This window comes from Elgaria multicarinata, chromosome 11 (genome assembly GCF_023053635.1).
Source record: "Elgaria multicarinata webbii isolate HBS135686 ecotype San Diego chromosome 11, rElgMul1.1.pri, whole genome shotgun sequence".
In the NCBI taxonomy this organism is placed as follows: domain Eukaryota; kingdom Metazoa; phylum Chordata; class Lepidosauria; order Squamata; family Anguidae; genus Elgaria; species Elgaria multicarinata.
Genome location: NC_086181.1, coordinates 16,598,390 through 16,623,605, shown reverse-complemented (window position 1 = coordinate 16,623,605; position 25,216 = coordinate 16,598,390). Strand labels below are relative to the sequence as shown.

The following is a 25,216-nucleotide window of genomic DNA, read 5'->3' as shown; positions in this document are numbered from 1 at the left end:
GTATATTTTCAAAAGAAAGGGGAGAAAAACATGGTATAAGGGACAGAACTTTTCCCCCCTATGGAGGAGATTCCAGCGCTCTCACAGGAACTGTTTTTCTTGAACACCACAACTTCCTACAGATTTCATGTCCAAGACTTGCCTTGACATGTGAAGAGGAATCCTCCAAAAACAGCAGCTGAGATTACTCTTTCCTGATATTAGCAAGGCAAACACTAAAAAAAAGTCAGGACTCTACCCAATTTGGGATTGGAAGGGAAGCACCAAAGGGCAACTCAGCACCCAGATTATTCTCTTGTAGACTATTTATAAAGCAATCAGAACAATTCCTCGGAGAACAAGAAGAATCCCACATTGGCTGCAGAAGTCTCTTGAGGCATCTTCTCAACTTGGAAAGAAGCTCAGGCATGTCAGAGGCCAGAGCGAAAAGTCAAGGCACACTGCACCACACTGGTTTTTGATCACAAAATGAAAAGGCAACGCATGGTCTTTTTAGGGATGGAAGGCTGAAAACACTGTTTGTTTTCCTGTTCAGTAGCTTTTTCATGACTTTTTTTAAATGTTCACAAGGCTGACACTTTAAAGTCATGTTGTGCTGTTCTCTCAGGAAAGATGCAAAGCCTGCTCCCCTCTGCAGCTTTTGCTGTCCTATATAATGGTGTGATGCCTGTTCTCCTTCCTGTATCACAAAGATTTGGTCCAAGAAGTATCTTCCCATCCTTTCCCTCCGCAGGCACAATTTCACTATCATCTTCTATAATAGTCCATGTTCTGAGAAATGTATAAAATCAGGTTCTGATGGCTTCAGAAAGAAGAAATCCCATCAATATCCAATAGGTCCTGAGAGTTTTGCAAAGTGGAAATAAATACACACGAGGTTTTTCTTCTTCTCTCCTTCCCTACAGTAACTTTGGCTGATGTCACTTTGCTGGAACTCGAGAAATCATCCATTCTAAACCAGCTGGAAGGCTGTAGGGAGTCGAGATGGAGGGTTAGTACTGGAAAATACCCAGCATGTGCAACTCCTGGTAACTAAAACACATTGACCCCATTCAGACAACACTCTAAACCATGCTGCTTAACCACAAAATGGTTAATGGAATGCATTAAGGTTAAAGCATTCAACTAACCATTTTGTGGTTAAGCAGCATAGTTTAGCGTGTTGTCTGAATGGGGCCATTATCTCCTCCATCATCCAAGGAAGAGTGCCCAAGTGCCCCATCTCCCCCCCCCCCCCACTCCTTAATTCTAAGCTCGGATTGAGCAAGAAGAAGAGTGAAGCCACATTCATCAGAAACAAAGTTTGGTTAGCGGGGCCCAACATTTTAAATTAGAAAATAGTAGGGTTACTGCTCGTTTAAAGAAATCGTAAATTGTATGGGTCTGAGTTGATTAGTTAACTAATCTGCACAAATGTTCGTATGAGAAAAAAAATTCAAATGGACAAAGTATACGTTGTTTATATGATGCATACATGCATTAAATAGCCATCACACTCACACACACAAATAAATAAATATAGGGCCTGCTTCTGAAGTTAATACTCACCCTCTAGAGTTTTTAGAATTTTATTAACATTTTAGTTTAAAAAATTGGCTGAGGTGTATTAATCAGGTGCAATATGGCTGATTCATTAATTCAGCCATAAAAGATAGCAAGCTCCGATTTGCGCCAAGTGCCACAGCTCAAAGCCTGTCAGAAGCTCAAAGGGACACAGGCAGTTGCTTTACACAGAGTTGGACCCTCTGGTCCATCTAGCTCAGGATTGTTCTACTCCACGGGTATCAAACTTCTTTCAGCCCAAGGGCCAAATTCAATTCTAGAGAAACTCTTGGGGTCCACATTCCAGGGGTGGGCAGGACCAAGGCAGAAATAGGAGGGGCCATCTGAGAAACCCTGGGAGACCAGTTTGGAATCCCTGGCAGGCCAGATTTGGCCCATGGGCCTGAGGTTCAACACCCACGCTGTACCCTGACTGCCAGTGGCTCTCCAGCAGAAGGCATTTCCCATCATTTGCCACATGTCTGTTTAACTGGAGATGCCAGCGACAGAACGATACTTTCTGAATGCAAAGCATGTGCTCTACAACTGAGCCACAGTCCTTCCCTGTGGAAGTAACCTGATATTTTCTATTACAAGCTTCTTGATACTTTATCAGACTTGTCATTTTCAATTTTAAGCTCAACAGTTTTGATTCATTTCAAGTGGCAAGGGGTTCCACAGATAAAGAACCTCAACTGTTTCTCAGCCTCATACTGGAGACCTGAATTTGCCATACTCACCCCTCTCCTGTGAGTGCACAACATCCTTGAATATGCCACGGATGGTCTTTGATGGAGCTCAGGGTGAGGAAGTTTGAGATCTCAGAGGTAGACATGGAATTTTTGACATCTTGCTTGTTGGCAAATATTAACACAGCTGCATTACGCAGGTCCTGCAGGGAAGAAGACGAGAGTTCGTTGCTTTTTTCCAGCCTCCATCGGCATCCTGACCAGACTCCTACTCACATAAAACCATAGGAATGACCCATTAAACCAATACTTCAAAGATCACATCCCAATATAGGAATCCCTCAATAAAACGCTTAGCATTTGTGGAAGAGAAACAGTGTAGATCCCTCTTAGAATGCTATAAAATAATTTGCAATAAATGACACTTATGTACTGTGTACACCTGCCTTTGCTATATTCATCAGGCCACGGAATCTTCACTGTTGTCAATATTCTGTTGATTACGATTTACTCCTGAGCAGTTAGAATGTTGGCAAACATTCCCTGATATCACAGCAGCTCAGCCAATGGGAGGTGGCTTACGGCGCATGCCTGCCAGTTTTTAAACTTACACATATAAAAGGAGACTAGTAGGTGAAAATACATTAAAAATGTAAGATTCTTTTTTAAAGGAATAGCGACATGAGGAATCTGGTGGGATGGTGATTGAAAGTGCCTTCTCCCCAGGCCTTAGTATTTTACGTTCATAGGCACAAGTTGTTGCCTACAGCATCATGTACATTGATGGTGCTATATAAATAAATAAATAATAATAATAATAATAATAATAATAATAATAATAATTGTTCTGCAGAGGGCTGATAGGTAAATGCAACAAGCGTCTTCATGCCATTTTTGTCTCTTTTGGTATGCAGTTTGTGATCAGAGCATCCTGGTCTACAAATGCAGCAGGATGAGGTGGTAGGATGGACTGTACTATGTAAATACTTCCTGCGAAGAAAAGAGATCTAACAGGGAGAAAGCAGAGTACAGAATGTGCTGGAGCCTAAGCTAGTTTGCTACTTGCAGAAAGATGCTTTCATAGGACAGCATTCAAAAATGAGATTCCGCTCCCCTTCTTCCCACCCCAGTCTGGAAGGCACAGTCGATTTTACTGCCTCAGGACTCTGCCGTCTCGCCTGCCTTGTGTAGACCAGGCCCTAAGGCAGCATTAGTCAGACAAATCAAATACTGTAGAATCACTATAAAATACAACGTGGAAAATGACCTCACAGCAGAATCCAAGGTTTCCCACAATTCTGGATGTCAGAGAAATTTGAAATGGATTCAAATGAGTTCAGATTTTTATGAATCTGACCTGTGGCTTCCAGAGCAGACCGGCTTTTTCCGAGACACCCAGATTCTGCGGACTTGCTTTGCACTTTTGGGGGGGGGGGGATTTGCGCTAATTCATATTAGCATTAATGCGCAAATGTGCACTTGTTAATGCAAATTAGTGTTAATTCATACAACCCCTGAAACACAGCCGGAGTGGATTTCACAAAACCCATACATCCTTACCAGCAACGCATCTCTCTGTATGCTGTGGTGGGCAGACTCACCTCATGAGCTAGCATCTTGTACAGCTCCTCTTTTGTCACTGTCAGCCTCTCGCGGTCCGTGCTATCGATCACAAGAATGACAAACTAGAGGGAAGCAGAAAGCACCAAAACTATGAGCCACCAAAACAGCAGAGGCCAAAGCTAAGAAGATTGAATTAAAACATCCTTCTCCCTTGCTGATAGCAGCCAAATTATTAATAGCCAGATGCTGGAAAAACCCAACCGGATTGAAGATACAAAAATGGTACAATATAGTATGAGAACTTGCATTATCAAAAAAACTAACACAAAAAATGAGTGTCGAGGGGGCAGGAAAAAGGGGGAACTTTCACTACTGATTGGTGGGACTTCATTACATATACAAATCAAGATGATGCAACAATACAAGTCCCAACTGCCTTTCAAAGTTTGAAGTTTCAATGAAAAAGAAAAGTATATTGGTAGCAAATTGCACTTACCTGTATGAGCTCAAAATTATTATTTTTAGTTTGTATATTTCTGTATCTTTCTTGCTGAAGTTGAAGAACATCATAATGAAATGTTTTATAACGTGCATGGTTTGGTATATTTACCCATGAAGTTGTGTTAAAATTGTTTGTAAAATTGTTTTAATATCGAAAATCAATAAAAAAAGAATTTTTTTAAAAAAAACATCATTCCCTTGACATACTAACAGTAAATCTCGGTTCTCGGCACCATCTGAACTCAAGAGGGAAGTGTCAGAGGGGCTGGGGGAACCCCAAGCTTTGCAGAAGTGCAATACATTCTAGGAAAATCCCCTAAGAAATGCCCAATGAGAAATGAGCATACTCAGCGCACACAGAATGTTGATTGATAGCCAGAAGAGAGAGAACAGAAAACTGAAAGGGAAGCAGAATGAAGTGGCTGGTATCCTGAACAGCAGCACTCTATGCTACAACGATTTGTCACCGTGTTAAATCTAAGCTAGACTAAGTTAATGCTATAAGTCAAGCCTATCAGGAAGCTCTTCCTAATAACCATCGATGTTTGAAGGGTATCTGTGGTCCCTCATGGACCATGGGAAGATACTCTGCACATGCTTGATGACTCTGAGTTTCTATATTAAGGGGAAATCAAGTTGCTTATCCAGGACTTGTGCTTCTTACTTTTGGGCACGATTGTTATAGGCTGCATTACATGGGAAGAGAGGGGCAACCATGTCATTTGAATTGAGTTGAATTGAGCACATCCTTTGTTCATGTGAATAAGACAGCACCATTTTGTGGTGGAATATCCCACTTTTTTCAGGATGTTACTGCTTTAAAAATGGGTCTTTTCATGGCAGATACCAAAAACAGGTTCTGCTGCAAAGGCTAAACCCATACTGCATCAGGACAATAATTCACCCAGCTTGGAGTTTTGCCCCGTAACAGATGTCCCAAAGATGTCTGTAAGCTCATGGCCAACCTCCACCTCCATTTAGAATGCAGCAAGGTTCTTCATTTGAAAGTAGGTGTAACACAGTGCCTAAAGCAAGGGTAAGCAGAAAGTAGATCTCCTGCTGTGTGGGACTTCAACTCCCAGAAGAACCTGCTGGCATGGCCAACGGTCAGGCATTGTAGGAGTTGAAGACATCTAGAGATTTATTTTTGGTCCACCCCTGGCCTAAGGGACTGAGGCCTTGTCTACACATACAGCAGAATAGGATGGTGGAGGAGTCTGGGGAGAAATACACAGTTCATATTCCAGTATATCATACTTGAATGCCCCTCACCCTGCAAGCAAAAAGCCAGCACAAAAAACAACTACTTATTCTTGTTTTCTAATTTTCTATGTGTAGGGAGAAGGCTGGTTTTTCTTGTTTGGGTTTTTACACAGACGAACATTCAATACCAGAATCCATTGCTTGCAGTCTATAATGGAATGGTGCCGAGCCATGGCTTAAGATTTCACGTGTGCAGGAGGTGAAAATCCCACCCACCCCACCTCCACAATTTCAGGGGGTGAAATTATTCACAACATTCAGGGGTTAGGCTTCCTGGAGAGTAACAATGGCATTTAAACTTTGTTCTGCAGTAAGCAAGAGAAGTCCTCTTGGCAGCTGCTGTTTCTCCCCCCACCCCACCGCTAGATCAGTTACCTAGGGAATCAGTGACCTAGGGAGGTTGTGGGCTCTCCCACACTAGAGGCATTCAAGAGGCAACTGGACAACCATCTGTCAGGGATGCTTTAAGGTGGATTCCTGCATTGAGCAGGGGGTTGGACTCAATGGCCTTGTAGGCCCCTTCCAACTCTGCTATTCTATGATCATAAGTTATCGTTGCTCCAGGTGGTTTTGTGGCAGTGGTAAAACAAGGTTTAAAAAGAAAGAAAGAAAAAAGGCCACAGCTGCTGCTATTACTCAATACACCCCTTCCCGATTTATGAATAATTCCACCCCCTGAGAATAAAAACCTAAATCCACCTCCCCACATCCACTTTGCCACCTGGAAATACGGGGCTTTTTTTACTCATCCCGTTCTATTTTATCACCCCATTTTCCTGCAACAACAACAACAACAACAACAACAATAATAATAATAAATGTATTTCTTATGTACCTCTCCCTCTGGATCGAGGCGGGGAACAATATTAAATACAAAAATGCCATAAAATGCATAAGACTGATTAAAAGCATATATTCATCTGGGTAGGCCTGCCGGAAGAGATAAGTCTTTATGGCTTTCTTAAACTCAGAAAGACTATTAAGTCGACGAATCTCTCCCAGCAGGCCATTCCACAAACTGGGAGTGGCAGAAGAAAAGGTCCTCTGGGTAACAGTTGTCTAGACCAGGCTTGAGCAGGGAATCAAGAACCCCTACCGCTGCCACCCCCAATCTGACTTCCACTTTTGCCTTTGCCAGCCAAGACAAATTTTCCGGACATCCCCATCATCCATATGGGGAGAATATATGCTCACCCATTTTACAGGACCGTTGTACAGACAGTAAGATTGAGTATTATGTGGAGTTCTTTGAACGCTTGAAATGGTGATACAAATTGCCCCTTATAGGCAATGATAATCTTGAAAAACATGTAATGCCTGACAAAACCACAAAAAGCCATGTAGGTGTTTTTGTGGGATGGGGATGGGGGGACGGGGTAGAAGGGAGATGCATGATCAGGCTTCAGTGTTCTACAAAGCTTCTTGTCCTGCCCCATGGCTAGCAGTAACAGAATAAAATTATGCAAAATACCTACCCATACACTATGCTCAACATCTAAGGTCCTCCTCCAAGTGCCTACTCCGAGGGAAGCTTAGAGGATGGCAACAAGGGAGAGGGCCTTCTCAGTGGTGGCCCCCCAATTATGGCATGATCTCCCCGATGAGGCTCGCCTGGCACCAACATTGTTTATCTTTTCAGTGCCTGGTTAAGACTTTTCTCTCTTCTCAGGCAGTTAACAACATATGCTGAATTTTTAATTGACCCCAGAATAGTTGTGTTAAATCAATATTGTTTTTATTCTTTTGATGGTTTTACATTTTCGTATATCTGTTTTTAATGTTCATTGTTTTTAACTTTTGTAAACCGCCCAGAGAGCTTCGGCTATGGAGCGGTATATAAATGTAATAAAATAAATAAATAAATAAAATACACAAACATAATTACAACTTCTGAATTTATACAGGCTATGGAACTTCAGCTGTTTCAGCACAGACTTTGCATTCCGGGGTGGGGGAGTAATTCTAGCCCTCTTTCATAAGTAATACATAATCCATGTGGAATTTTTAAGAAGGGATTCTAAATTCAAGGGATGAAGTTTATATTGGGTAGCTGGAGTGACTTGCTTTGCTTTGTCGATTTGCTGCCTGGGCAAAAAATGACAGACACACACACACACACAAGGTGGGGAGAAAAAGAGGGGGGGAACACATTCCATATTTAGAAATGTCAAGAATGTGATCCTGGCAGACAAAAGGACTTGTCTCAACTTGGCTTTGTTCTGCCAAAGCAGATGAAGGGCTGTGATGCAGACGGGACTCAAGACGGGCCTCTCCCAAGAAAATATTATTTCTTTTTTAGTCTCGTTCAAAATTAGTTGGGACAAAAGGCTAGCAAAGCATTGCTAAGTAAGGTTTTTTGGAGGGTGTTGGGGCGGATATGACAATGCGCTGTAAATATGCCAGAGGGTGTGAAATGATAGAACACAGCTATTTAGGTTTGAGACAACTGTGAATCCCATTATAGGGACATCAGAAGCCCCCTTATGCCAAGCCAAACCATTGGTCTGTCTAGGGCAGTAATGTCTAAACCAGGGGTGGGGAACACGCGGCCCTCCAGGGCTGTTTGCGCGGTCCCCACATGTTCCTCTGTCACTGCCTAAACTGGCACCCTGGAGTAGAAGGTTCTTACCTGCCATGGTGGGATCCTGATGCTGCAGGGGGGAAAGGAAGCGCGAGGAGTCATCCCTGCACACCCTCTTTCCCTGTAGAACTGGGCTCCTGCCAGCCTGCCAAGCAGCTGTTTTGGGGCTGGCAGGAGCTTGATGCTGCAGGGGAAAAGGGTATGTGGAGATGACTCCTCGTGTTTTCACTTCCTCTCAAGAATTGTTGTGATGAGCTGGAGTTAAAGCCTTAATCCATTGCAACAATCTTCACCTAGCAATACTACTCAATATAGCTGAGATGGGGGGCAGGAGGTTAACTTCCCCTCCACTCCAGCGATGTGCAGTAGGATTGAGGGGAGTGGGCGTGATGCTTGGTATGTACACATCTGGGCACCAACCCAACACCCAATGCAGCCCCCAACCCAGTGGTAGTGGCTCAGACCTGGTCTATATTGACAGGTAGCAGCTCTCCAGGGCTTCAGACAGGCCATGAGTATTTTTCTATCCACCCCATGATCATAGAATCATAGAATAGTAGAGTTGGAAGGGGCCTATAAGGCCATTGAGTCCAACCCCCTGCTCAATGAAGGAATCCACCCTAAAGCTTACCTGACAGGTGGTTATCCAGCTGCCTCTTGAATGCCTCTAGTGTGGGAGAGCCCACAACCTCCCTAGGTAACTGGTTCGTCGTACTGCTCTAACAGTCAGGAAGTTTTTCCTGATGTCCAGCTGGGTTGTCCACACAGAGTTCTCCATTCTTGAGACTAAATGCTACAATTAAAGGCAGAATAGTGGGTGGCTTGGGGCCGTACTCCAATACCTCTCCCATATTTAAGTCCAGGATCTCTCATGATTATTGGGCTAGTGACCCTGGGAGAGCTTTTCCAGCCTTCCCTCAGTGCATGCGGCATGCCTTGGCTCACTCTCTTAAAGTCATCTCATAGTCTCTTCTTTGCAGGCCTCTTTTCTCTAACGGTCCTACATTCAGCTGGTATCATCCCAAACTGGATTGAATAGGCTGATATGTAGATTGGGGAGGTAGTGCTGGTTGCATCAATAACATTAACATAAGAAGAGCCCTGCTGGATCAGACCAAGGGTCCATCTAGACCAACATTCTGTTCACACAATGGCCAGCTAGCTGTTGACCAAGAACCCACAAGCAGGTAGTGGGGTGGGAAGATTAGTGGTTTCATGGAGCAGAGGGTTCCAGAAGACAACATCCGCTGGACGTTTCCTACTTAGTGATTCCACAATGCCTATTTTACTTCCTTTTAGTTCAGCCTTTCCTAATCTGGTGTCCTCCAGAGGTTTGGGACTACAACTTCTATCATTCCTGGCCATTCACCATACTAGCTAGGGCTTAGAGGAGTTGAAGTCCAAAATATCTGGAGGGCACCAGGTTAGGGAAGGCTGTTCTGGTTACTTGAATCCACCCAACTCACCTCTGTGTTGGAATAGTACGTGTTCCAGGTAGACCTTAGGGTTTCCTGCCCACCAATATCCCACATCAGGAAGTGGGTCTTGCGCAGAGTGATTTCTTCCACATTGCTGCCGATCGTAGGAGACGTGTGCACGACCTCATTCATTAAGCTGGTGGAAGACCAGACCAGTAAGCTGCTGGACAGCCCTCAGTAGCTTCCCAACCCTCACCCACAAAATAAGATGGGTTCACGAGACATGTAGGCCTCCTTCCCCACCCCTTATCCACAATCTGAAGCATCTTGGAAACACTGGGGAAATTTACAGCCAGGATAGGCAGCCTCCAGCCCTCCTAGGGGCCAACGCTCAGGAAATTGCTGCCATGGGTGGCTTGGCCATTTCTAAAATGGATCTTACAGTGGGGATGGCAAAACTCGCTTTCTAGAAGGCAAAGAGGTAAAACTAAAAGTAAAATAGGAAAGGAAAGGAACCTCTCGTGCAAGCACTGAGTCATTACTGACTCTTGGAGGGACGCCAGCTTTCACTGACGTTTTCTTAGCAGGGTGGTTTGCCGTTGCCTTCCCCGGCCGTTATTACCTTTCCCCCAGCTAACTGGGTACTCATTTTACCAACCTCAGGAGGATGGAAGGCTGAGTCGACCCGAGCCGGCTGCCTGAGAACCAGCTTCCGCTGGGATCGAACTCAGGACGTGGGGAGAGTTTCAGCTGCAGAAACTGCTGCTTTACCGCTCTGCGCCACACGAGGCTAACTCGCCCAAAAACTTACATGCAAGGCCGATGTGGCGCATGAGCTCCACAATGATATAACTGTCCTTCTGAACCCAAATAGAGGGCATCATTTCACTTTGTAGCATGTTAACATCCCAGTTTAATTACAAAAAAATCTTAATCAAATAAAAATGAAGAGGGGCAGGGAGCCTGGCCTATGCCAAGAGAAGTGTCCAAGGGCAGCGCACTGGAGAAACCTGCCCCCTCATGCAACAGCCCACTTGACCAGTAGATTGAATATAAACAGAAATCTGATGGAGTGGAGAGAAAGAGAGGAAGATACTCACAACTGGTAGAGAATGGTGGTTTTCCCAGCATTGTCCAAGCCAATAATTATAACTTTATGTTCTGCAGGGGAACAAAACACAACAGACATTCAGAGTTGGTTTTACCGCATAACTAGGAAAGATGCAGTTAGGTTTTCATTAACCCTTTTATACATTGAACTGTTATTGCAGCTGTACAAATAAAGGAAAATAACACCGAAGGGTAAAATAAATAAACTCTTGACCCAAGCCACCAAGCAATCTCATGGCTGAAAAGACACCACCTTACTGTATGCCACTATTCCCATCTAAGTATGCCAGCCTAGCATCATTAGACTTTTGCTTCCTCTGACTTTAGGGGACTTTTTGGGGTGCCCCACCAGTAAGGAATGTAGCAGAGCACAGCAGCAACTGTCTCCTCTGCTAATTGACATCCACCCCACATCATGCCCCCAAAGTTGACAGTCATGCTTATTCAAAACTACCAATAATCTTGCCAGTCTGAGACATTCCAGTCAGGTTTCTACATTTTATCCACAAGACTAAAAGTCTTGACGTTTTAGTTTCATCCTTCCTCTCCAAGGAGATCCCTTCTGCGTTTTATCCTCACAACAACCCTGTAAGGTAGTTTAGGCTGAGAAAATGCGACCGGCGAGTGTCATCCAGGGCATTTCATGGCTAACCTGGGATTTGAACTGGGGGGGGTCTTATTGATCCCAGTCTGCCCCATTAACCACTTCACTAGACTGGTTCTCAGCTACCCTGCCATGAACTTGTTCTCCAAAATCCTCTCAAGTAGCTGATCTCACCCACCAGTCCTGACTGCCTTTTTGTTGAACCAAAGGTCACCAGTACCCCACCACCTTTGGCTGCAAACACTGGTAAATTACAGAATCCACGTTCCCCAGATCCTCCTGACACCTGAGCAGAGAAAGGATACATGACTCAAACCCTCCTTTGCCCCTGGCTGGGACAACAGCAGCAGTAAGAAGAAACTTATTACCTTCAAGCACATTCCCTCACCCACACTCTCACTTGAGACCACCACCATGTTGCCTAAGGGAAGGCTGCACTGAACAATCCTGAATTCTTATGGTACTTATATACTTGAATGCAAATATATGAGGACCTTGCAATTCTCCCTATATATGCCTACCTGCGATTTGGGAACTGTTGGAAGGAGCCCTCCTCTGCATCCCACCCACATGAGACACACTCTGGCCCCGTTCAGACAACATGCTAAACCATGCTGCTTAACCACAAAACGGTTAACGGAATGCATTAAGGTTAAGCATTCCATTAACCATTTTGTTAAGCAGCATGGTTTAGTGAGTCATCTGAACGGGGGCCACTTTGGTGGGACGTGGGAGAGGGCTTTCTCTGTAGTGGCACCCCACTTGTGGAATACCCTCCCCTTGGAGGCCCGACTGGCACAGACACTGGCTTCATTTCGGCGCCAAGTAAATCATGGCTTTTTATCAAAGTTTTGTTTTATTGCTTTAAAAAAAAATCCACCAGTTTTAATTTGTTAATGATTTAATACGTTTTTAGCTGTGCAAATTATTTTTGGTTATATTGTTCTGATTTTATTTGTACACCGCCCTAAGATCTCAGTGATAATAGGGTGAGATACAAATGTTTTAATAAATAAACTCTTGCAACAATCTTTAATTGTCATACACATATGTGAATTTTCACTTGATTGGCAACACCTGCTACTCTTCACTGGCCAGTCTAGAAAGACAACATATGTCCTTGATCCAGTCTTGTCCCAAATTCTGCTTCCTCCCACGTCAATGTGTCCCTTTCCAAGTCAGGCCTAGGGACACCACATAGCATCCATGTGCATCCTTGAATTCCCCCCCTTCATTAAATACTCCCTTCCAGAGTTCAGCACTGAGCAGCCACCATTTTAATTTCCCATGATGCACCGCATAGCATTGCTCCAGGGCATTGTGGGAAATTTAAATCACAACTGCCTGCCATCCTTGTTATTATGTGTCCCTTGAATGATCAAGAATTCCAAGCTCAGAGAGGTGTCATTTAAGCTACAACTCAGAAGAAAAAGTTTTATATTTTTGTCTCCCCAACCGGTTTGGAATGCAAAAGATGCCTAAAGCAAGAGAAAGTTTGGCACAAATCATATATCGCCTTTACATTTCTTTCTATCCTATGGAGTGGGGGTGGAGAGAGAAACAAATGGAATTTCATTCTCCTGTGTCTCCAGCCCTTGGGCACTTTTAACCAAATCTGTAACAAAGTACACAGAAAAAACCAGGACCAAAAACAAACAAGTTGTACCTGGTTATGGGAGAGGTACAACTCCTATGACTAATTCCTTTTCTCCCCCTTCTCAAGTGAGGCACTGGTTATTTTAATTCAGGCAAACTTTCAGGGAAAGTTTTGTTTAAAATTGCAAGCTGTACATCACTAACCCCCTTTTCTACGGCGAGGCTAAAAATTCCATATATGGTCCGATCAGGTATTAAGAATAACTTTTTCTGTTGGCAAAGAGCCCTATTTTAAAAGATCAGCTGCTTTTTTTCAGTTAAGAAAGAGGTTGGCAGCTTCATCAGATAAAAGTTAAATCGTGGAGAAGGAAGGAAGTTCTACACAAATGTAAAGAAACAACACAATGGAAGAATTTATTTTCGCCAGAGACCAATCCCAAGGCCTGTCTTGAATTATAGCCTGCATTAGCTCAAACTCCAAATACGGACCCCGAGTGTACACATACACAGGCTGTATTCATGCATCCCCCTTACCAAGGGTATGCAACCTAGTGTCCTCCAGATGTCTGGGACTACAACTCCCAAAAGCCCCTGTCAACATGGGCAATGATCAAGGATTATGGGAGTTTTAGTCCAAAACGTGTGTGTGTGTGTGTATCAGGTTGGCTACCTTTGCACTTAACTTTTGTCACATTGTCCAGACCAACAAACTGTGATTAAAAGTATGGTTAGTTTAAATTTTAAAACAAGCCAACTTCAAACTGAAGTTTATGAAGCTAGCTTGTTTGAACTAGCCCTAGTGAACGTTAGCTACAGTTCAGGTCCAGGCAATACAGCAAGCTGTGGTTAACCAAAAACTCCTGAACTACTACTATTGGACACATGGGTCAGGAGTGTGCAGGTCCCAGGCTCACTGTTCCTTATTCCCGCTTGTGCGTTAAACCATGATTTGGAATGACAGGTGAAAGCAGCAAAAATGTACTTTGGTTTATTTGCAGGCACACATGCTCACTTTCATACATTTTATGCAGACCTAGCCATTTATTTTACATCATATATTTGAGAGCTCACAGATTTAATATTTTGTTTAAGTTCTTCACATACTGATACATTCCCAAATGTTTATGGACTCACTTGTAAGTCAGTGCTTCAAAGAACAAATGTGCATACACATCAGCCTTGAGCCAGAGAACCATAGCAATGGCAAAGGACTGCATGCATCCCACTGAGCCTCATGTGCCTAATGCACATGCTGGGGACACATGCGGATTCACACACATAGCCCATTTGCTGGATGCAGTCTGGTACCCTCTTCCATGCTTTTTATATAAAAATGTAATAAATAAATAAATAAATAATGCAGCAGGTTTTTGCACACCCAGTATGGCAAATCCACCTTGTCTTTAGGTGCTGGCTGCATTCACTGCATCAGAGCTATTGTGTGTTCAAACAAATACACCCACACTGTGTATGCATGGAAGCATGACTGCGAATGAGGTATGCCTGTATGGGGGATGTTGAAACCTCCTATTTCAGCCCAAGGGCGAAATTAAATTCTGGAGCAGCTCTCTGGGGCCATATTCCAGTGGTGGACAGGGGTGAGGGCAAGGCTAAAATACTGGCATATTTTAACTTAAAGCTCTTACTGCCAGAGAAGCACTTCAACCTTTTGGAATGGGGAAAAAACTACACAAGACCCGGAAAATCACCCTACGATGGGCAGTTGTGGGGGCAAGTGTGGAGTCAGAGGAAGGTGTGTGGCCTTCTGGGGAATCCTCAACAGCCAGATTGAGAGCCCAGGTAGGTCAGATTTCACCTGAGATCCCAGGGTTCAATGCCCCTGCAGCATAATTTGCAAGTACATATATGCGGATTCATATATGTGCATGTTTGTGGGCCTCTGCCTGTCTCAAAACAAAAATCTACGACCAAGAAAGGCTCTTCTAACAGATACCTTCACAAGTGTTTTTGAGTGTGAAAGAACGTAGGTGTCTAAAAGTTTATTTCGAAGAGCAAATATAAACTTGCAAGAGATGCAGTAAAACAGGAGCCTCTCACACCAGGTCTCTACCGCTTCAGCCCACTATGACTCTAAACAGAAGTTGTTGTTTTTCATTTAGATAAGACAAAAGACCACATTACCATGAAAGACAGTTTGAAGTAAGGATGGAAAACACGCTTATCACCAAACACCTGCTTGAGCAAACAACCTCGGTGTATTACACAGCCTCCCTGCTACCCAGCCAAAACTCTGAGTCTCTCACACTTGCAATGGGTGGGAGGGTCTCAGACTAAAGGCACTCAACATTCCTAAAGGAAATGCATTTGTCCAGACCCAGTTGCCGTTTGCTTCACTGCCAGTCTTGATTTAAATGGAAAGGACAGCAGAGATAAGCATTTACAGATCTGCCGCCTAACAAATGGCTTTAGGTCAGTAGAGAGCACCTGCTTGACACGCAGAAGGCCCCAGGTTTGATCCCTGGCATCTCTAGGTAGGGCAGGAAAACCGCCTACCTGCCTGGAGAGCGGAAGCCAGCCAATCAGCAAAAGAAAGGACCAATGGCATAAAAAGCAGCTTTCTCTGTTTAAATTTAGCTGTCAGGACAACTTATGCTCCCCCACTCATCCCTGCTTTTGTTTTGGTCTTCAACTAACTTGCCCCCATCTGTTACTGCTTCTACCCCCACCTCACCCCCATGCATATCAGACGCACACACACAGAATTCTCCTCCAACCAGCCCTCTAATGTAATTCCCAAATTGCAAAATGCTCCCCCTTCAGTGCTCAGATTGGCTTCCCCTCTCTCAGCTTTTCAGAAAGGGGTTAAGACAGATCTCTTTCATTTGGCCTTTTAAACTGTGAACAGTGGTTTTAACATTCTTTTAATTGCTTTTATGCACCCTTGTCTTTATTTGAATTGTCGTACAGCACCTTGGTGACATTTGTGGAAAGGCAGCATACAAATATTATAAACTAACTAATTACAGATATTCAGGGACTATCTTTTGTCCTTATCAGACAGCGTTAAAAGCATTAAAATAACCAATGACAACAATTTATTAACAAGTGTGCTATACATGCATGAGGTGCTGTTCAGACGGGCCCTATACTCTGCCCTCTAAAGTCCTCGAGGGAACACAGGAAGATTAAATGTGCAAAATGCTTTACAGAAGTACTATATTACAGGAACTATAATATAAATTACCAACTGCAAAATCCATAGCTCCCATATTTACTGTGGGAGCTTTCAAGATCAGTCACTTGTCTCCCCATCTAATTGCATGTACACAAGACATTCTATCGCCACATATGCCCACATATACACAATTCTATCACCACATATGCCCACATATACATATCTCCCCACATATACACAATTCAAGCATCGCACACAGTGTCAGTTCTCACTCACAAGCTGTGCTGCACATGCTGAATACCCACACAAAAGCCATTCCTTCCACACCAGCCAATGATTCTGGTGTGTTGAAAAGGTCAGAGCTCCCCTTGCCCCAGATTTCACCCTCCCGTATGGCATTACATTCCTTGAAAGGAGAGGAAGGGGAGAAAGAAAGGGGGGAGGGAGAGACAGAGAAAGTACAAACAATATGAAAAGTACAAGAAGTTAGGAAGAATATGGGGAGTGAAGGAGAGGAGAAAAGTTACCAAAGAAAGGAAAAATCCAAAGAGGACCAGGATAAACCTAAAAAGAAGAATAAATGGGAGAAATGGGCAAAAGAAATGAAGTGAAAAGTAATACAGAAAAAGGGGGAACTGAGGACAAAAAATACAAAGGGGGGAATGCAAAACAAAAGAGAACGAAAGGCAAAGAAAAAAAAAGTTCGGGAAGAAATGAGGACTGAAGGGGAGGAGAAAAGTCACCAAGAAAAGAAAAACAAACAAACCCAAACAGAATAAAGGGCAATAAATAGGCAAAAGAAACGGAGTGAAAGCGAATACAAGGGGGCGGGGGAGGGAAAAGAAATGAGGACTTTAGAAAATCGTGAGTGGGGGGGGGACAGAAGGAGACTAGAAAAAGATGGAGGAAGGGAAGAAAGAAACGTGAAAGACTAAAAGAAATATTACAAAGATGAAAGGCTGCGAACCAGAAGCAACAAGACAGAAATGAACGAGCACAATCGAGGGGAAAGTGAAGGAGAAACTAGAGGCGTCAAGAAAGGAGGGAATGGAAGCAAAAGGGAAAGAGGCCAGGGAAGACAGGGACGAGAAGTCGACTCTAAGGATGAATGCGAAGAGAAAAGAGTGCAAAGTCAAGAAATACAGGGGGGGGGGGGGCGGAGCGGAAGGAGAGAAAGTGGAGCATAAAGGGTGGGTGCGTGGGGAATGCTGCAAAGTTAAAGAAAAAGAACACCCGAAACGGTGGCAGGGGAGGAAAGAGAAGATGGAAGAGAAGGGGGAACACAGAGAGAAAAGGCAGGGGAACGAGGCGAGAAGACGGGGGGAAGAAAGAAGGCGAAAATTAAGCCAGGGGTGAGAGATAGGACTAGTGCAGAGGTGCCCTACCGCGGCTTCCGAAAACGCTCAGGAGTTTAGCAAATAGCTGCCCCATCACGAGCCCCGCAGCCTTTTAAAAAACAACAACCACATCTCCCCCGCCGGGCTTTATAACCTCCGCTAGTGACGCGTCAGAAGCCAGGCCCGCCCCTCTCGCTAAGCTCCGCCCCGTTTGTGGGGAAAACTTTGGCGACGCGGGAGGGATCCCCTTTCGTTACTTCAGAAGCAGCCGCGGCGGCGGCAGAAAACAAACACCATTGAGGAAGCCATCAAGAGGGAGGGCCGGGCCAGGCAGGGCTAATGCCAGACTATTTTGCGCCCTAGGCAAGGCGAGCTACTTGCACCGCCACCCCCAAAAATGGCTAACTTCGGTTTTTAGGAACAGATGTTTTGTAGAAAAAAATAAAAAGCACAAACTTTGAACTTATTATGTTTTTTTCTTAAATCAGCTAATTTGTATAAAACTGTGACCCTTAACGGTCAGTACTGTGCCCTAGGCGGCTGCCTAGTTGGCCTAATGATACCGCCGGCCCTGCCTGGCCACAGTGAGAACAGAGTGCTGGACTAGATGGACCCTTGATCTGATCTAGTAGGGCTCTTCTTCTGCTTTTATAAGAACTGGGGGTGGAAGGGTCATTACAGTCCTATGCAAGTTTAGACAGAAAAAAGGTCTACAATTCCCAGCTTTCCCCAGACAGCCATTTTTTCTCTCTAAACATACACAGGATTGTGCTCCAAATATGGAATTTGTTACCACAAGATTAAGGGGTTCATCAGACAAGGATTTTATCGCACGTTCACTACTGCCCACTCATGTTTTTCCCTGCGTCCTTTAAACACCGCCTCCTGCTTCCCGTGCGCTTCCCACTCCTCCTTGCCTTTTTTCATCACAAAATGGACCCATTTTAATCTGACTTTTTTTAGGGGGGGAATGCAATGTGCTGCCATTTCCTGCTGTGTGTAGGAAAACCGTCGTGATAAAAATGGCCCCTGAATGGGCCATGTGGTCTGTTTACTTCCTCTTTCTTCTCCAGGAAGAAAGAGGAAATAATGTGGGGCAGGAGTGGGGGCAGAGAAGAGATGGTAGGGAACCACAATTCTCACACACACACATCTGATGATGCTCGTAGCAATGACAACCGATTTGAATGGCTTTAAAAGGGGGTTGGATACATTCCTGGAGGCTATCAGTGGCTACTAGTCTTGATGATGTGTTACCTCCAATATCAGGGACAATAAACCTATATATACCAGTTGCTGTGGAATATGGACAGTAAGGTGCTGATGCACCTATATCCTGTTTGTGGGTTCCTGGTTGACAGCTGGTTGGCTATTGTGGGAACCAAAGTGCTGGAATAGATGAAGCCTAGGTCTGATCCAGCATGGATCTTCTTATGTTCTTAAATAAATAAAAAGAAAGAAAGCTCTTTGCATTCTACCATCCTTATTGGGAATGGTTCTACAGATGAAGAGTGTTCCAAATTGTACGATTTGGAAGCTATACTTCTATTAATGCAGCCCAAAATAGCATTTCCTTTTTTTGCAGCCATATCACACTGCTGGCTCATATTCAGCTTGTGATCTACAACAATTCCAAGATCCTTCTCACTTGTAGTATTGCTGAGCCAAGTATCCCCCATCTTGTAACTGTGCATTTGGTTTCTTTTTCCTAGGTGTAGAACTTGGCATTTATCCCTTTTAAACGTCATTTAAAAAAAACCAAAAAACTCCCACCATCTTGGACTCGTTACGTTAGGGCCACTTGCCATGGGACCTTACTTATCATAGTTCTGAGTTTATTAAAATCAGCTTTCCTAAAATCCAGAGTTTATGTATGGCTACACTCAGCTTTTGCTTATTCTAAAATTAAGCATTCAAGTATGATGTGGTCACTTTCCCTCAGAGTATTTTTATTTCCCTTTCTAATCCTCTTCCAAGAACTGGGAGGATGGATGAGAAAACTATCTGGGCCCCAAAGTTCTTGAGTTTCCTTCCCAGAGCTTCAAAGTCTGATGTGATTTCTTTGTAGCTCCGCTTGGAAATATCATTTGTTCCCACCTGAATGAGAAGAAAAGGGTATATGTCAGTAGGCTTTATGAGCTTTGGCAACCCTCCAGTCACATCTCTAATCTGTGCTCCAGGGAGACAGTATACCTGGCGAGTCCATGGGTCTTCATGACATACTTGGGTTTCAATCCCACGCAGCAGGGAGTCCCCCACAACGATGACTCTTCTCTTCTTCTTTATTTGCCCATGCTTTTTTTTACTGAACGATGATGATTATGATGATGATGATACTACACAAAGCTAACAACCCAATCCTATGCATGTTTACCCAGAAATAAGTTCCAGAGGGGTAGAAATAAGTACCTTGTTATCTACCATTTTAGGGCCAACACAACAATTACTTTCTGCTTGCTAACAGTTCAAAAAACTGTCAGCAATTTCAAACACCCACCCCTAGAAATCTGGAAGATGACGGTGCAGAAAACGTGATCAAAATCAGACAATGTTTTCTTCCTGTTCTTTGTTGAACAGCACAATATGTCTTTGCAGTAGTCTTATTCTTACAAGACAGGAAGTGGGTAAATATTTCCTCTACTTGGTGATGTGATAGCATCTATCCCACCCCCTCATCCTGTGGAAACCAGAGACCATATGAAAATCATACTTAAAATAAACACCCACCCTTCTTGTTGGTTTACTGCCTGTCACAGTAAACCAACTAGCCATAGTAAATATAGTATAGTTTATACTATATGTGAATTCTTATACTGCATGTGGAACTTCTTTTCTTTAAAAACAACAAAAACCTTCAACAATTTTAGGCATGGTTCAGCCCTAGAACTTCAGCATTCAGGACTCAAATATATGAAATAACATTGCATACGGTGCTTCTGAGCATGAGCAGAGTGCCTTGTAATCAAGCCTGAGGTAACAGATTTGAAAAGGGCTTTGTTTCACCCTACAGTTAAACCCAGGATACAAAGAGACAGCAACAGAGAAGTTGCGGGGAAACACAGAAAAACCAAAGGAAAAGTGTCAGCCTGGTGCTTTAAAATAATAGTCGATTATTATTTGGGGACTACCGACTGCATTGTAAAAACTGATTTTCTTTAGTGGCAAAAGACATTCCTGTATCTTACTTAAACTATGGCCAGATCTACACAAAACAGGATATAACATTTTTAAAACAGATTGAAAACTGCATATGGACGTTTCCTGAGCCCCAATAATTGTCAATACCATTATAAACCGTTTTAAAGTAGTAGTGTAGGTCTTGCCTATGTTTATTTAAACAACTTATATACCACTTGATACCATAAGATCTCTAAGCAGTTTACATAAAAAGAAACATTTTTGTTACACCAGTTACTTTTGCTGCATCAGTTAAAACAACCCACTTCCTTCTTCAAACAAATATTATTTGAGGGTCACGCTAAACTAGTAGACAGAGGGCATGTCTACACCAGCCCTATATCCAGGGATCGTTCCTGTACATCCAAATGCCATACAGGGGATCCCGGGAGCAGGCAGGGATGATCTCTCCATTTTCCTGGGATAACCTTTAGGTGTAGAAAGGGCCAAAGTGTTTTGAGATGAGGATTTTATCTGAAAAGTCCTGCCTCATTTTTGAAAGTTTACCAGGGCCACAGCTAGACCTAAGGTTTATCCTGGGATCATCCAGGGTTCACCCCTGCCTGAGCACTGGATCCCCTGTGTGTCACCTAGGTGAACAGGTTTGACCCCTGGATGATCCAGGGAGAAACCTTAGGTCTAGCTATGGCCCAGGAGGCTCTTCTAGCTGTGACCCCTCATTTCGTTACTTCTTCTTCCACCTTTTTCCTTAACACAGAAAATCCATTAAGGAGAAAAAGAGGGAACAACTGTACTGTGCTTTCTGATTATTAGTGCCAGGAACTCTCTTTATGGAACCATCTATTACGTGGGGAAATTTGTGGTTGGATTTAGGGGTGCAGCTAGGGCTGGATCTCGAGGCCCCTTCAGTCCAGGGACCCCGCAAATAACCATCCAGAGAACAGCAGGTGATGGGGGGCAGTGGCAAAGAGGCCCTGCATCAGCACCTGGGCTGATGTGGGCATACCGAGCCATGAAGGCTGATGCTGCTCACCGCACCACCCTTTCTTATTCTGAAACATTTCAGAGTTAGGGAGCAGTGGGCTGGGCATGTACCTGGTTACAGATGCTCATTTAATTATTTTTACTTTAAAGATATATTGCCCTTTTCTACAACAAAATTATGCTTATCCTCAAGTTAATGTATTTATGATCATGGTAGAAGAAGCAGACTCCATTTTATTGTAGTCATGACAGTGCTAGGATTTCAATTAGTTTAAAATTCACAACTGCACCTGCTCAGGATATTTCTTTTCAAATCAGGCATTTTGTTGATTTTGCTCTAAGGTATCTGGAGCGTAGAACCAGTTGTGAAACATGTGATGACAGGGAGGGGAGAAGGGAAGTGTTAGTTGGGTGCTTCGTAAATGAAGCAATGCCCATGCCCATCTAAATGCCCCCACCCCAAATAATTGTCCAGGATCTAAAATTACCTGGCTGCACCACTGCTCATGCTAACGCTAAGCTTATCGAAGTCAATAGGACTTACTTCAGAGAAGATATGTTTAGGATGAGAGTGATGATATGAAATATACCAGTCTTTCTTTTACAAATCTAACATGTTAGACCAACTTAGGCTGTAGTTCTATGACTTATTTGAGAACAAACCCCAGCCTCATCTACACCAAGCAGGATATTGCACTATGAAAGTGGAATATAAAAGGCAGGAACCACACCAGTCTGGATATAGTGGTATGAAAGTGGAATATGGTATGTGCCAATGGGCCCCAACAGTTGTCAGTGCACTTCAATGCTGCTATAAAGCAGTAGTGTGGCTCCTGCCTTTTATATACCACTTTCATAGTGCAATATCCTGCTTAGTGTAGATGAGTATAAAGCCCCCACCCCGTGTGCAATTAGGTCATTACGTCCAGGGTCTGAAATTATCTGGCTGCACCAGTGACTGGATTTCCCCATGTAATTTCCTTCTCCTAAGAGCAAGGGGCAGGGTGAACCGTCCACCCCATCCCCGGCTGCAAATTGCCTTCTCCCATATCCACAGCTGCTATTAGCTATGTAGGGAAAAACAAGGTGCCTATAGGTCCCCTACCTCCGGCGTGGTTCATAATAGCCAATCCAAATCTTTTTCTAACCTTCCATACCCCATGGTTATTAGGAAAATAAAATTATGCTCCCTAAAATTGTGTGGGGAGATCCATTGGCAGGTATCACATGTACCATTTACATTTAGCTCCGAGTGAATTGCGTAGATATGTCACCATACTAAGTTCCAAAGTAAGATACATAAACACTCCCCTGACACAGAAAATAATTTTATTTTTTGGAATGCATTGGACAATCTGAAAGTGGGGCTGACGATGATGATAATACTATTTTCAAAACTTGGGAGAACCCAGCAGTCTTGATTCGATTACCTTTCCTTCAATTAGTCTGCCAGTTCAAACCCAGTGCATGGAGGGGAAATAACTGTTTGAAAAGCCGCTAAACAGTTAATGAATTTCCAGTTTCACTTTTGCCTACTTTGCTGCCAGTTAATGTTAAGTAAAGGTCCTGTTTAAAGCTTGCAGTTGTCTTCTGTCTCAGGTGTGGTCAGACAACGCTTACTCTGCAAAAATTCTTTCTAATGCAGTTGAAGAAGTTTCCAATAAGTATATCTAGCTTGATCTTCAAATCAAATGTTCTGTACATGAACATTTATATATGAATTTGAGGTATATGTTCTATACCTCAAATTCAGCAAAATAAACTGAGCAGGAAATCCTGTGTGAACCCACTGAGTTTAGAATTGACAGCGATGGGATATATATATGTATGTATGTATGTATATATATATATATATATATATATATATATATATATATATATATATATTCTCTGTGTATATGTCTTTCCATCCCTCCTGTTACCAGTTAAACAGAATTCTATCATTTCTCCCACTCCCAAGATTAAATGGTTGCTATTAGGTAAGCTACATGCACATCTTCTTGCAGCCTCATGCCTATGAAAGAGCTTAGTCTGGTGACATCTGTATGGTATTTACTGCATGACATGTTAATTTTCCTTGTAGATACTAATCATTTTTCTGAGAAATTAAATTTCCAGAGTTAAAAAGGAAAATAAGGGGGCACCTGGATTTGAACCAGGGACCTCTTGATCTGCAGTCAAATGCTCTACCACTGAGCTATACCCCCAGCTGGCCAAAAGGCTTATTTGAAGTAATTTTCTCTGTTTGGAAGGAACACCAATACAGCTTTTAAAGCACACACTATATTAGAAGGCATCTGTGTGGATTAAGGGTGTTACCCTTCTGCTGTGATTAAAGGACTCATAAGAATATCTCTCTCTCTCTCTCTCTCTCTCTGCAAGGAATAGCTGACTACTAAGAAGCAGATGACAAACTATCAATTAAATAAAGAGTTGTATAGTGAAATGGAATTAAAAGTACTTTGCATCTGCTTAAACCTGGATGCTGTAAGTATACCTAAATAAATTATTTCTTGAAATATAGTGGATTTCCAGGGGAATGCAGCATAGAAACTACTGAATCAAACTATTGGTCCATGTAGCCCAGTACTGTTGACACTGACTGGCAGCTGCTCTCTAGGATTTCAGGCAGTTTTTTCAGCCCTACCTGGACATGCTGGGGGTCGAACCTGGGACCTTCTGCATGCAAAACAGATGCTCTCCAACTGAGTCACGGCCCTTCACGGAGGCCCATAAAGCAACCCACTGACCCCCACCCCCAGCTTTATACATGATTGGGGCAAGTCTGCATTGAAAGAAATGGGCACATGGCTGCCACATTTAGTTGGGGGTGGGAAACTTTTCTAGCAAGGGTCTAATCTGTCAGGGCTGTGTGGTGGTGGGCGCAGACCTCAGAGGGGCGCAGTACTGACCTTTAAGGGTCACAGTTTTATACAGATTAGCTGTTTTAAGAAAAAAACATAATAAAAGGAAAATGTAATAGTTCAGAAACTCTTCTTGAACAGCTGAATTGAAGTTGGCAATTTTGGGGTGTGTGTGTGCAAGTAGCTCGCCTTACGTAGGGCACAAAAGTCTGGCACCGTCCTTGGTGGGCAGGGACTAAGTCTGTAGTGGGTGGGGCTTAAGCTAGTGGTGCGCCGGACCAGAGCCAAAAGTGGGTGAGGCTAAACTTCTGTCTCTCTTTGTCTCCCACCCTCTACCCAATGCTACTTTGCCCACTGAGGTGCTGGAGAAGGAGGGCCAGATAGCTTCTGCCACGGATCTGAATGGATCACTTACAGGGGGCTTTTGAAATTAGTCTGGGGGCTGCAGGTTGTCCACCCCTGCTCTAGGTCTGGATCAGCCTTGTCCAACCCGGTGCCTTTCAGCTGAACTACAAGTCCCATGATTCCTTGCCAGCATAGCCATTGGCACTGGAGTCTTGAGAGCTGTAGTCCAAGTCAGCTAGAAAGCACCAGGTTGAGGAAGGCTAGTGATGGCGCACAGATGAGTCCATCAAGCCATTGGGGAAAGACATATCAAAACAAGCACCTTGCTAAGAAGAAATAGGAGGACAGCAGAAGGAGGGCTGTGTAGGAGCTGGAATGTTTGTATAAGGAGCTTTCAAAATTGTGTATGGACGGGTAAGGCTGCAATCCTATGCATACATATTATTATTATTATTATTATTATTATTATTAGTATTAGTATTAGTATTAGTATTATTTACCTGGGAATAACCCCTACAGAATGCTGTGGGTCTTACTTCTGAGTA

At 43.4% G+C, this 25,216-nt stretch overlaps 1 protein-coding gene and 1 non-coding gene across 2 annotated transcripts; both read right to left on the bottom strand.

Annotated features, from left to right (window-relative positions):
• Window positions 1-287: 287 nt before the first annotated feature.
• On the bottom strand, window positions 288-17,460 carry ARL5C (ADP ribosylation factor like GTPase 5C). The gene is made up of 6 exons (XM_063137801.1): window positions 17,389-17,460; window positions 10,658-10,718; window positions 9,606-9,753; window positions 3,833-3,916; window positions 2,283-2,434; window positions 288-969 (listed from the first exon to the last, which is right to left on the bottom strand). Exons 1-6 carry the CDS (start codon window positions 17,432-17,434, stop codon window positions 921-923), a joined length of 540 nt encoding a protein of 179 aa, XP_062993871.1. The 5' UTR covers window positions 17,435-17,460; the 3' UTR covers window positions 288-920.
• Window positions 17,461-23,597: 6,137 nt separating this feature from the next.
• TRNAC-GCA (transfer RNA cysteine (anticodon GCA)) lies at window positions 23,598-23,669 on the bottom strand. Its single transcript has one exon. It is a non-coding gene; the product is annotated as a tRNA-Cys (tRNA).
• Window positions 23,670-25,216: the final 1,547 nt, after the last annotated feature.